Source organism: Micropterus salmoides, unplaced genomic scaffold (assembly GCF_014851395.1).
Source record: "Micropterus salmoides isolate LMB-PRFRI ecotype aquatic unplaced genomic scaffold, ASM1485139v1 Ms_hic_scaffold_1123, whole genome shotgun sequence".
NCBI lineage: Eukaryota > Metazoa > Chordata > Actinopteri > Centrarchiformes > Centrarchidae > Micropterus > Micropterus salmoides.
The window spans coordinates 2,300-16,519 of record NW_024040179.1 but is presented as its reverse complement, the minus strand read 5'-3'; the positions used below and the strand labels follow the sequence as shown (position 1 = coordinate 16,519).

Genomic DNA, 14,220 nt, shown 5'->3' with positions numbered 1-14,220 from the left:
TGCTTCTTTTGCAGTTTTCATGTTTAAGATACAGATATGCATTTTATGGGTTCAGACACCTCTGCAATCACAACTTATTGAGTGATTCTACTGGAATATGTTGGTACAAACATGGTACAGCACAAGTCAGTTAAGTCTTCGAGTGTGGTCAGAAAACTAAACCAGAGTGTTTGCAGAAGTGACCAACCCTTTGAAAATATGATCAAGGATCTTTTAACACTAGTAAGAGCAATGTGTTTGCTTAATTAGGCTCTTATAACATACAATGGACAACAGTTGATGTTTTATTAGAGAGTGAGAGAGAGAGACATGCGTGTAAGACAGGCGGACTTCATGCAGTTTACTGTAATCAGTGTCATGAAAACGGTATACAAAATACCTTTTCATGAGCCCGTTAAGGGATAGTAAAACTTGCCGCTCTTGTCAGTGTTAATAATATTCCTGGATTGTGAACACTTTTTTTGAAATATGTTCATCTTGAAGTTGCCACACATCCACACAGCACATCCAGTTCTTTTAAGACAGAAAGCTATTTTAAGTCTTTTCACTTGCAGTTGTAGTATTCAATAAATACCACATAATACTACAATTCACTTTTAAATTTGAAAGGATGGAGTATCGTCTTATAATTTATGTACTACTCAAAAGGATTAACAAATCACAGTTATAATATTTAATTGTTACTCAATGATTATTACTGTCCACATTCTCTATGTCCTCAGTTTTTAATAAATTATAAAAATGGGTCCCAACAGGTTAATTATCTACTGTCTGTATAGTTCATTCATGCAAATTAGCTGCCTCATAGTATACACAATGATTATTTAATGAGTGTCTATGAAAAATCTATTCATTCTCTAAATTACTAAACAGGGAATTAAAAATAATGTTTAAACATCATGCCCATGTTTAAGGAAATATAAAAAAATTGGTTTATTTATCTTTTACTATAATGCCACTATGACACTGACCCAGTTATTTTTCATCCTCTATGGTAGTGGGGGTCACAGCAACAAAAAACTGTTTGGCCCTGAGCATCGTGCCAGGGTTTCTCCACCTTTCAAGTTTAAAAATAGAGCTCTTCTCCCAGCGAGCTTTGCCCCTGGAGGCTGCAAAGAGTCTGGCAGGCTTATAGAGGGGAAGCCGGTGATTGGATGTAGGGGTTAGGATTAAGAGTAATTAATACTAATTAGCAAAGTGATCCCCAGAGGGAGGAGGGGTCCTTCATTGGCTGTGAAATGGGCACAGCGTTTCCATCACTCAGGCTAAAGCTAACTGGCTGAGAGTGGGTAAGGTGCCAAAGACGGGTCAGCAGGGACCATTAGCACTGGCCAGGCAGGTTACTGTTAAACCTGGCCAAGGCGCTGCCACTGCTGAATGGGTTAATCAGTCAAAAGCAGAAAGATGTAGGAGTTTACAGAGCAGAGGACGTTGGATCGAGGTTGTTCCATCCCGCAAACTTGTTAACCTTGAGCGTTGGGTTGAGGAGAGTCACTGGGGCAGACAAAAGGCCTTGAAAAACAGGCCAGACCAGGTTGTGGGAAAACGGCACCAACTGGTTTGTTTTATCTCCAAGTTCATTTTTTTTTCTCTAACCCAACAATGTCTCCTCTTGTTGTTCTTGGACACCTCAATGACACATTCCTAGGATTTTCAGTTGCCATCCATTTGTGCATCAGGGAACAATGTGTGGGAGATTTGCCTTAATCTCCACTTAGGAAAAGAAAGGTTACAAATCACATCGGGTCTCTCTCTGGGTGGAGGACCCTCTTCTGATTATGTGATCGGGATTTTGATTTCATTAGACGTGCAATTGATGAAGGGAACAAAGGGGTAATTTTTCATTCACGGCGTCCAAATCACAAGCCTTGTCTCTGCTTTTGGTAATTCATTCATTCCTTAGATCTAAAGACCTTTATAATCACTGGGAGAAGAGGGATTGCGACGGAGTGAAGGAGGGGCGGAGTGGATGGGGGAGATGGGAAGATGAAGAGGAGAGGCTGAGAAGACAGAGAGTAAATGAGAGAACGCATGCGCCCACGAGTTTGCCAAACGGCCAGGTTTAATTCCTTTGCTGGGTGCTGAGCGGAACCATTTAAATATGATCCTCCCTGTTAACACGCATCCTGCCGTGTCACCAGCGACAGATACATTGTATCAAAGTATTAATGGGCCCAGTCACTTTGAATCAATCCTGTGGGGGAGAGAGATGCATGTGGAAGAGGTGGAGATTTCATGAAAGTGTAGCTCATTCCCTCCTTACTCTGTGCCACAATTTGTCTCTAATCTATAGTACTGTTGAATTCAGTACTCACTAACCAGCAGGCCTTGTCAATACCAACATGACACTTCTGTAGCCAACACTGGGGCAATCTGGCCTCATACACAATAGAGTAGTGGGTCCTTTATTGTCTGATGCTCCCCCTCAGCCATATTACCAAAGACTCATCAAAGCCACCCGTTATATTACAAATGCCAAATTAGCTGAGCTTGTCCTCAATCTTTCCATGTGCCCTATCACAACTGTATGTACCCCTGGTCAGGAATCCCCACTATAGAGTAATAGTTTATCAAGATCTGTTTTGTGTGTAGAAATTTTTGGTCCGTCTTTAATGTTGTTGTTTGTTGTTGTTTTTTTATATTACCTCGACCATCTAAGAGGAAATTACATCAAGAGGTCATAAAATTCATAGGAACCATGTAAGATAATGGCCATTTTAAGCTGGAAATGCCTGCAAGAATCCTCTAACAATACAAAAATACATTATAAGGCCTAAATGAATGGCCTAAATTTGTCCTAAAAGTGCAACATGTAAAGAAAGTAGGGTAGTGCCATATGGAAGATTTAAAATAATGGTGAAGTTGTTTAAATGCATACAGCTTTTATGAATAAAAAATAGGTATGAATATGAACATCTGAGTGACTTGTGTGCGGCAGCAGCAGCAGTATCAGGGGTGGATGGGGACGTCTGGGCGTTGGTCAGGATGATGGTGGTAGATTACACACAGCCGCAGATGATGTGCTGCCCAGCCCACATTACCATGAATGCTTCATTATCCCACTTCTTGTACATAATGGCAACAACTCCACAGAGGGGTCAAGCCTCGTCACGGCTCATCAACCCACTGACGCCCCAGCCTAAAGAGAAATGAGAAGCAAGGCAGCGCTGCTCCCTGCTAATCCATCGCCTCTACTTAACACCCCAGCCCTGGATAGCCTATGTGGTTTTTGTTATCTCTTTATACACATGGTGATACAGTTAGCAAGAAATAATTCATAATGGTTCTTTGTACTTTTAAGTTTAAGCAAAGTAATGAGAATTTGCACAGGAGTTCAAATTAAATGTATTGTTGTAACCTGCTTAATAAGATAAGTATCACTTTGAATTTAGCTGAACAGGACTATCCTCTTATGTGGTAATGGTAATGATGGTTTTAATTACAGTATCTAGATGCAGTGGTGGAAGAAGTATTCAGATTTTTTTTATTTTATTTAAGTAATAGAAAGACCTTCATCAAAATTTTACTCAAGTACAATTGCAGATGTATTATCATCAAATGTACTTCAAGTATAAAAAGTAAAAGTGCTCATTATACAAGAGAATGGCTGCTGTCAGTGTTATATTATTCATTATCAGATCATTATTATTATTGCTGATGCATAAAATGTAGGAACGAAGAAGCAGTTTAATGTTGTAGCTCGCTGAGGTGGACTTTATTCTGTTGCTAGCTTAATTTATAAATTTGATATTATTTTTAAAAACAAATGTATTTCATGTATGTAAAATTAAATTAATTTACAAAGTAACTAAAGCTGTCAATTAAGTACAGTGATATGTACAATATTACCTTCTGAAATATAGTGGAGTAGAAAGTGGCAAAAAGTAGAAATGCTCAAGCCTTATAATTGTACCCGTACACTAATTGAGTAAATGTGCTTATTTAGTTTCTACCAGTGGCTTGATCGCTGTTCAATTTTTACTACAAAAAAAAAGATCATCAATAGAGAACAGGCAGAATAAGGTTGGATGTATATCATCAAAATTATGTTTTTTATGCAAAGGGCCTTTATGAAACAGCATTTAATGTTTTTGCACTATAAAGTTAACAGTTTAACTTTTTTACTCCTGTTGCTCTGCAGTGTCATAGTTTTTTATTTTTCGGTCTATAATAATAATAAATCCCAAATAATCTAATATTCTAAACATGTATTGCTTTAAAGAATTCAATAATGCTTGATGTATTTGTATTTGACATTCAGAGCACTAAAGTTGGTAGCATTCAGTGTTCAGTCAAATCCTGTAGACCTCAGTTTGCAGTTGTGAGGTTCACCATTGTCAGTCCACCGTAGTGCCACTGCTAAATCTGTAAAACGTACTAGTCAGGCCTGGCTGGAGCTGTGAATACAGTGCTATTTTAATGCCACAAGCTGATTATTTCTCCACTGTAATTACATTATCCTCCCCTTTATGCAGGAGTGGTCTCTGGGGACTAATGGATACAGCCATGTATAATTCATCAATCATTAGCATCCAATTTGACAATTAGACGTGATTGTTGAATTTTAAATATCAATCGAAGTTGCTTTGTAGTTATCTATCAGTTTTTTTTTTTTTTTTTGGTTCTTTTTTAAGGGGTCAAATAGTCAAACTACACACTGGAAATAAAAAATGTTGATGTTTGTAGTATAAAAGATAATAAAGAATTACTTCTAAACAATGAGGTGATTAAACGTTTATATTTGCAAGTAGGTACTGTTGTGTGTGTGTGTGTGTGTGGGGTGGGGGTGTGGGGGGGGGGTGTAAAATGCATTTTAAAACAAAAGCAACCAAAAGCATTTCTATATAAGTCATGGCTTATCGTATGTATCATTCAGACATCACTTTAAAAAAAAACTAAACAAAGTTTGATATTTTCTTTTCAGTACCCCTACTCCTCTGCTCTGCCTCCCCCTCCTCCTCCGCTCTGATTTCAGCATGCTAATTTAGTCAGTGCTCCTCAGCATGATTCCCTCGCTCTCTCTCCCATTCTTGCTGCGATTGTGCTCCCTCCCCTCTGGGACCTGAAGATTAATATTCCTGGGCCCAACAAGATAATTACTGATACTAATTAGACATGATTATGTGAATTTGATACACTTATTACTCTAGATAATGAGTAGGACATATTATCCTAACAAGCACCCGTGCCGCTTAGTTTACTTTACACACGACCCACACACACTATATTTTCTGTTATTGTCACCTCAATCAGAAACTGATATTCTCTTGTGATTATTGAATAAAAGGCCTTGATGTGTGATACCTGGAAGATGAGAAAGCATTGTTGAGAAAATCAGAGATATGGCTTGTTTTCCAAAAACAAAACCACTGAAATTTTTACCTTGAAATGTCAAATCAGTGACTATTTACCTCATTCAATTGTATTGTTTTGAGAATGTAGTTGTGTAGCTTTTAAATGAGTTATTGTGTCAGCTTTTAGAGAAAAATACTGTGAAAATTAACTTTTAATTTATTAAGAAGGTTAATTTTATTTAACAACCAATTTTTTTCTTGTAGCTCATACAAAAATAAGTTCTAATTAGTGTCAATGGTACCCTAATTTTTCAGAATAAAATCACATAATTTTGGAACAAATGATTGTATTACATGACAGTTATACTCAGTTTGATGCATTTTACAGCTTAACCAGTTCATCTGATTCCCCTCACATGACTGGTGGTGACATGAAGTGTATCGATGTGTTTTTCAGAGTAGTTAGGATGTGTTGTAGCGACTGCTTGCGAACAGGAGGGAAGGACCGCACATGGCGCACCCTAGCCCATGAATTAGTAAAGAGAGCCAGGCGTCCGTGGCTCGTCTGATTGGAAGTTAGGGAGAGGACGCCTGCTGACGCCAGTGGAGATCGATGTGGCAGTCAGAGGGATGAGGCGAGATAATTAGCGTTCAGAGTGTATCTTGTTAATTAAGGGCTAATTAGAGACAGAGGGAGAGGGGTTTTGTGTGTGTGTGTGTGCATGCGCCTGCGTGAGGGGGGTTGGCTGACAGAAGGATGTGCACAAATAAGGTTGCAGCAGCATTGCAGTGCTGTAGAAACGACCAAAAACCGTTAACTCAATTACACTATTATCACTTCATTGCAGACTTTTTTTGTTTATAGAAAACAACCCTACCAGGCTAAGTGTAGAATTCAAACTGGTGCAGAGAACATGAGAAATCAGGATTCACTTTCTTGTGCTGTCACTTATTTTCCAGGCGCTCCTCACTCCAACAGTAGTACATCCCTCCAGACGGGCGGATCGGTGTTTGGTGGCAGTAAAGATGGCATGCACCAACGCTCCTTCTCTGTGTCCAGCGCCGACCAGTGGAATGAAGCCATCAACACCAGTACTAGCAGCGGAGCACGTAAGGCCTGCACTCCTTACCTTCTCCATTCCCTTAATCCCTTCCAAAGTCCTCGCCATGCATAGTGCAATTTAAATTCACACGTTGCTACCGCAAAAGTGAATACAAAGAAAATGAAGGGATCTGATCTAGACGTGTGGTGTGATGGAGATGCCATTTTCCAGAGTTTCCTAGACAGGTGGAACAAGCCTCATTTTCATAATTAGGTGATCAGGGCTGTGATCGTTGTGACCTTTTGGCTGCCGCTCTTTGATAGAAGCTCCCTGTTCAGAGGAGCAGAACAGTGAAGGTTAACTTTCTGCCATCGATGCATCTCCACTTACTCCCTCTGTGTCACATTGCACCTTGTCACTGTACTTGAGTGAAGTAAGATGATATATTCACCATGCATGTCTACCCCCCCATCCTGTCTTTACCTTCCATCATACTCTTATCCCCCCCACCCTTCCCACCCCCGTCTGTTTTCCTCTCTTTTCTTTCGAAGAGGAAAATGAATGCTTTTTGGGGGTACCATTCATCACCAGTTATTTCCCTCTCTTTGTGGTTGGCAGTAAAAAAGCACTTAAATGCACATCAACAGAATAACAGTCATTTCCATGCATGTTTGCACTCTGGTAGTTCTCATTAGCACGGCGGCGGCTCCCCCCCTCCCCATGGGCTCCCAGGGGCCCCGGCAGTTTAAAGAGCGCACTTTACGAGCGCTGCTGGAGTCCAACTGCACGGCCCTCGTGGTTCCACAGACAAGCCTGTCTCTCATTTGGAGCTGCCAAACGATCAATTCTGCCTGGACGCAGGCACTTCCATCACCCCCTACCCCTGTCTCCCATCAGCAGCATGCCCAAAGCAGAATTACTTAGATTCGTGGGGTCCTCAAATAAATGAGCGTGAGTGTGTGTGTTCTCGCTGATTTATTTTTGTGTGTGTGTAGCTGTTTGTATGTGAGTTTTTTCCACAGAGCATGTTTGCGTCTGTATTACAATGTGTGTATGGGAGAGGAAAAAAAAGCTTCATACTGGATGTTTGTGAACGTGCGTTGGGCGGCCGGTCTGCAGAGGACAAATAGGAATTCCTGAACATTGTGCTGTGAAAATAAGGATGCATAGAATTTCCCATTTTCATGTTTGGTAAACTGAAAAGCCCTCAATATTAACATAGCTCATTAACCAGCACCCAGTCTTCAACTAAATCAGATCCACAATTTGCTCCATTATTCTATTTTCTTCAATTATTTTTATGCTAGTCTTAAGGTAACCACAAATGAGCTCGAATGAGGCAAATGAGCTGAAAATAATAGTAGAAACGCTGCGTCAAATGATAGATATGTTGCTCGTCTATGGGAAGGAGTGTCTCTGTAATCAGTGCATAGTCAGTGCAGACAGTTTAAGACTTATAATGTACACTAGAAGCAACATCTTTGTAGCTCATAAACGTTCTCTGCATATCTTGTTTTTATGTCTCCTGACATGATAGGAATCATAAGTATAGCAGCAGAATATATCTGTAGTGTAAAGTGTGGCTGGACCATCAGAAAACATAAACTTGATTGAAATGTGACCCTCTTATCTTTCATCCTAATGCGCCTTCAATAATCAATAGAGGGTGTTCCACAGTGAAGGGTGCTCATGTTTTGCCATTTGAATTGACTTGAACCGAGCCCAATCACTCCATTATCCTTGGTGAAGGTTGCAGGTTAACATAAAATGTGATTCTGAGATGCAAAAACAGCAGATTGATGATTCACTGGAGAATGAATGCATCTTAGCCAGGTAACCATTTCCATATTATTTAAAGAATGTCCTCATTTGTAAACCTATTGAGCAAAGGCAGAAGCAGAGGTAGTATCGTCTCTTGAATATTGAGCGCAGATTTTTGATTAAATCCCGGCCCAATTTTTCTATTGCTTGCATTCATAAAGACACCCATTCTTAATGCTTGTTTAGATCCTGCTCTCCTTGGTGTACACCTCAATCTTTGAACCTGAATTAAAAGCAAGAGGCTCAAACAATGTGATGGGTACAATGTGATGGACTCACTGACGACTACAACTTAAGTCATGGTCAGAGTGTGAGTAATATCACTTTTCTGAAGGCAAGAGATTTCTGTAGACCAGTGATCTCTGTGGGTAATGATTCAATAATTAATTCAATATTATCTTTTCTAGAAAGAAGTTTGAGATATCCTGGTTCACAGTTGTCTTTTCCAAAAAAAATATAACAAGTGAAATTATGCTAGAATCTGTCCCAACTAACAAATGTACTGTTGTTGTTTTTTTAAATCATGCAATTTTGTTGTATTAAAACACAAAAGAATTGTACATAGTGGGAAGCAGACCTGGAACAAGTAGTTGATTTAATAGTGAAGTTGACCAGCAAGAATTTTGACAATCGATTAAAGCTTCAGTCATTTTTTTTACAAGCATTCACTGGTTCCAGCTTCTCAAATGTGTGGATTTGTTGCTCTTCTTTGCCCTATATGTTAGCACATTGAATATCTTGTGGGTTTTAGACTGTTGACTTGACAAAACAAGCGATTGGAAAATGTAATTTTAGACTCTGGGGAGTCGTAATTAGCATTTTTTTTTACTATTTTCCTACATTTTATGAGGAAAAACACAATAATAATAAAATAATCAAGAGATTAATTCATGGTGAACTATATATTGATTAATCTGTCCTAATTATCACAATAGTATTTTTGTCCAAGTTGCCCACCTGTAGAACTCCATGAAAAGTTTGCATCATGTTTTTCTTTCCATCCTCCCGAGACATTTGTGCTGCAGCTCTGTTCTGCTATGTGGTTCTATTTATATACAAGTGCTTTTTGTCCTCTAAGTTTGCATATGAGGACACAGGTAGTTAATGCACAGATAGCCTTTTCCTGTGGCACTGTTTTTTATACCTTGGCCTCCTGATGCGAGGGTGATAGCATGTGGGGCGTTTGATTTCTACGCCAGGCCGTAATGAAGTTTGACATTTAGTTTGGAGAGAGCAGCAGAGCGCGATCAGGCCTTGATTAGTACGCTCTAATTGAGGATAATAAGGGGGAGGCGGTGATTGTTTCTAATTTTTGCCATTAATTGCAGCCGTTGGCTTTGATTGAGGACAGGCAGGGCTGCCATGTCAAGGGGCCTGGTGGAATCATAGTGCTCCTCACCCGGAGCCTCTTGAATAACAATGAAATCTCTCTCTCTCTCTCTCTCTCTCTCTCTCTCTCTCTCTCTCTCTCTCTCTCTCTCTCTCTCTCTCTCTCTCTCTCTCTCTCTCTCTCTCTCTCTCTCTCTCTCTCTCTCTCTCTCTCTCACACCATTTTTTCCATTCTCATTCATTCATTGTCAGTATTGCACTGGTAAAGGCAGGAAGCTGTTAGCAGCCCCCTCTTTGTCTCACCCATAGTCTTCATCCTGAAGCATGTTTAAACTGTCATCTCCGTGGTGAGAGTGTAATACACTGTAATCACAGGTTAGGCTGATACCTATTCTGCTGCCCAGGTGATCGTGGCTGAGTGGGAAAGAGACTCCTGATCCCCAGTGCGCTTCATTACCCAGCTTGGTCCTGATGGCCCTCGTACACACTAACAGCTAGCTAATAATGCCACAGTGAACACTCTGCTCCCAGAATCAGTCCAATTGTAACTTCATAATTCTCAATTTAAGAAATATAATCTACCAGTCATGTATAGTTTGGAGCTGAGAACCACTTAAAGACTGCATTATATAAAGCATTAGGTTTCAGGTGGTTTGATATTATTGCTTAGTGATGTGAACTTTACTTTTATCCATTTCCTTCATGTTACAGACTACTTAAAGCCTGATTGGTGCAAACAAAGGGAAGTGTATCACCCTGTATATGTTTCAGATGCAGGAGGTGCAGGATGAGCAGGCCCAGGGTCATTTTCCACAACATTAGGGGCAGAAATTGATAATTAGAGGTGTTTATGACATGGTTGGGGGCCCTGAGGGGCAGCCCTCCCCTTTAACCTCAAGCGACATTAAACAAATGCTGGCTGTCACGTTGGAGCTCAAGTCTTCCACCCGCCATACGGAGCTGTGCTGGCGGGACAGACGCTGGGATGTAGAGGGAGGAGGTAGCAGAGGGTGTGGTGGGGAGGGAGGACGGGGGGTGTGGGGGGGGGGGGGGGGGGGGGGCACATGGAGGACCCCTGTGCCCCCAGCTGTCTGAGCCAGCTAATGACTCGTCTCAGGGGGGCTGTTGTAAGAGAGCAGGGAAATTGAAACAGACGCCTCGACTAGGAGCTGCTACATGTGTGGCTGCGTGCTGCCATTCAAACACCAGAGAGCTTAATGTATGTGGTCCAGCACAAGCACCAATGTTATGTTTATTAATGTGGTGGAATATCATCACTCTTATTTATTTTCCAAGTAGCACTTGACAATTAATGCTAAAATATTAGTTCTCATACTGCTAAGTATGGTCCGTTATCTTCTAACAACTAAAATATACTGATATTTTAAACACATTTGTTAATGTTTTCCAGTAATGACTAATCTCTAAGTCAAGCACAGACATAACAATGTGTGTCTCAGGTGTTGTCGCCTATATATTTTGCTCACATTCAGACAATGCATCCCCGGGCCCTCGGAGCTCGACTCTCCCTCTACGTTAGCATCTTCCGTCCCCTGCTGAGCCCATCTTAACTCCTCCAAGACAGCCCCATCTCCCTAAAGGTAATGACCGAATTAGGCCTAATGTTGTACACTGGCTAATGGCACAGTGGCGCACATTATAGCATGTGCAACTGGCAACAACAACAGCAATAATCCCTGAGCCCCTTGTCCTCCTGCACTCCACCCCTGGGGCTGGGACGGTGCACAGGGAAATGAATGGAGTTTGCCACACTACAATGAGCTTTTGATGGGGGACAATGGAGGAGGCTGCCAGCACCACACAGGGTGGTAAGAGGAGAGCAATATGGGGCCCATCTACTGGCTCTCCCTCCCTGCTTCCCCCAGGCCCCTGGCCCCCGCTCCCAGATTCATAATGGCATCCGGAGGGGGAAAGAAGGGAAAGTGATGTCAAATGTCAGGAAATCAGAAAGATGGCAAGCTGACAACCCCCTCCTATCATCCCATTCCTCCTATCCCTTTGCCCAACGGTATCACAGGTTAATATCACATTTATAAAATCACTTACAAGAAACAAAGCCGGCTCTTAGCCCCCTGTCACTCTCAGACAGTCATATAGAGGGCTTTGCCACAGGCTAACTTAGGTAACCATTTGTTCACTGATAGCCCCATACCTGTCCTTCACTCTACCCAAAGCCCCAGCCACATTGTTACTTTTGGAGCACTCAAAGCCATTTCCAACTCTAGTCTGCCTCGACTTTGCATGAGTCTTTCATTGCTGATAATATCATTCATTATTCATTGCTCAGTGTCATTTCAAAATGATTCCTACGTTTGATACATAGCAGTATGTTCCTTTTTTTTTTTTCAGTTGTACTAAGTTAAATTGAAGCTGCCAGTTTAGTTTATTTTTAAAGGAATAGTTTCACATTTTTCAAAACTATTTTATACTCTGCCCATGTAACACATTAATGTGTCTTGCATCGGTTTCTTCACACTGGACTTGCAGCCTCATCTGAAATCAATTAATGCAATTACTCTCAGACTAATCAACAGTCCACATTAGGGCTGCACAATATTGGAAAAACTAACATTGCAATATTTTTCTTAGTGGCGATACATATTGCGACATGAAAAAATACAGAAATTTTCACCAAATTACCTAAATTGCTCTATTTGAAAAGAATTAAGCATCCTTGAATTATTGGGGTGATTTGGAAGGGAAAAATGCATTGAAATAGAAAATAAATAACCTGAAAAAAGTCCTTTTAGTCTGAATACTTTTTTTTAATGCTAACTATCCTTTCTTGAACTTTAATGCATTAAACATATTTTCAACAAATGATAAAAAATAAAAGAGCATTCATCACTCATTTTCAAGTCGTTGTCAACAACTAAGGCGGGCAGGGCCTACTTTGGTTGTTTGATAAACTGATTAAGAACAATACTGTGATTGGTGGTTCGCTGTGCATGCAGAGCTTGCTTGTCAGTCACTAGCAACAAACTCTATGTATCCAAGAACCCTTTAATCGGAGTAAATGATGTCACATCTGATAGTCCTCTTGTAGACTAGTCATGAAAAATAAGAATTTTCCTTTTGTATCAAGCAGCAAAAAAGTTGGTGTTTGAGTTAATTTGACTTGCGTTCTGCAATGTGACTGTTGTGCTAGAGCACATTGCGATGACAATGCTCAAAACGATATATTGTGTAGCTTTAATCCAAGTTAAACACAAAAAATCTTCATCTGCAGTTCCTTATCTGTATATTATGGTTCATCATAGCAACAAATATGACCCAACAATATGACTTCTGTAGCAGCGTAATTGCTTTGGTGTATTTTTATGAGTAGGACTGTAAGTTGAACCCAGTGTGGAACGGTAGATACCAAGCTGAAGCTGTGACGGTCAAACTTACATGGCCAGCGAATATAAAACAGAGATGAACAAAAAAAATTCAAACCACCCCTATTTATTTAACATAAAAAAATAACAATTGTGTCTGTCTGTGTGTTTTTTTGTTGTTTTTTTTTTCAGCCAATGGAATGAGTGATCCTGCGAATTCCAGTGTGGGCAGCGCCACAAGTCCAAAACTTGAGCCACCACCTTCGCCACATGCCAACCGCAAGAAGCACAGACGGAAAAAGAGCACGGGCATCACGAAGCCAGACGGCTTATCTGCAGGCAATGAAGGTACAACACAAATCTCATCACTACAGTTTTGAAATAACCAAAACTTCTGAAACAAAAAGCACATTTCCATCCACCTGTTTTTATGCACATATAAACGCAAAAACGTCAGATCTGTGTGGATCATTGAGGAAACTGTAAAGGCCCTTAAATTAAGACCTGAAATGCCATATTTGTCATTCTACATTTTTTTCCACCATTTGAGGTTTGCCTGGCACTCTTTTAATTACATCATTGCATTGTGCCCTCTTTTTCTGCAGTGATTTAATAGTACCTGATGAATTTGTGCCACCAACTCGGTAGTGCCTGGAAACGTGTATTAATTTACATTTTCTTTTGCTGATTTTCTGGAAATTCTGTCAAAATTTGTGCTGCATTTGGATAGAAATCATTTTTTAAAAAGAGGAGAGTTTGCACACCTGAATCTATTTAAAATAATTTATTTGTTTCTATGTTCGCCATAGAGGAGTGAAACCCTAGATGTTTCAGCTACTTCTTCAGTGTGCAAAATTGGTTGTAGTTTTGCAGTTGGGAAGCTAGTGAGAGATCACGTCCTTGGAGGTGAACAAGTGACTCCTATTGGTTGGTCTATATGCCTCCACAGTAGTGTGTGATTTAGGGGCTAGAAGGAGGTGGCAGACTTAAACAGGCAAAATTTGGAGTTAATATTGTCATGTTATACTCTATGCGTTCACTTATTTCTTATTGAACAAAGCACATCATGACTCGGTGATCCACTTCAACAAATTTCTCCATCCATTATGAAAAAAGAGCATGTATTCTAACTGAACATGCCTATAAAGTACATAAAGGTGTGTAGTTTGGTATCTCTACGTGGCCCCCTGCACAGTGCACCCTCGTAGCCCTCATTCCTTTTACCGTCATCTGAATGGCCTGATCTCCAGAAGCCGTGGCCCTCCTCAGCAGGGGAGTGGCAGTCGGCTCTCCACCCAATTAATAATGATTCTCCAGCCCAGTGATGAATGGAGTACCCTAATTGGATGGCATTGTGAAAACACTGGGACGCATTTCAGAGGCCATAAAACT

General features: G+C 40.5%; 1 protein-coding gene across 1 annotated transcript; it reads left to right on the top strand.

The window, feature by feature from the left end:
• The first annotated feature begins 960 nt into the window (after window positions 1-960).
• LOC119898439 (arf-GAP with GTPase, ANK repeat and PH domain-containing protein 1-like) lies at window positions 961-13,223 on the top strand. The gene is made up of 3 exons (XM_038712611.1): window positions 961-1,156; window positions 6,255-6,404; window positions 13,021-13,223. The coding sequence occupies exons 1-3, from the start codon at window positions 961-963 to the stop codon at window positions 13,206-13,208; spliced, it is 534 nt and encodes a 177-aa protein (XP_038568539.1). The 3' UTR covers window positions 13,209-13,223.
• The last annotated feature ends 997 nt before the right edge of the window (window positions 13,224-14,220 follow it).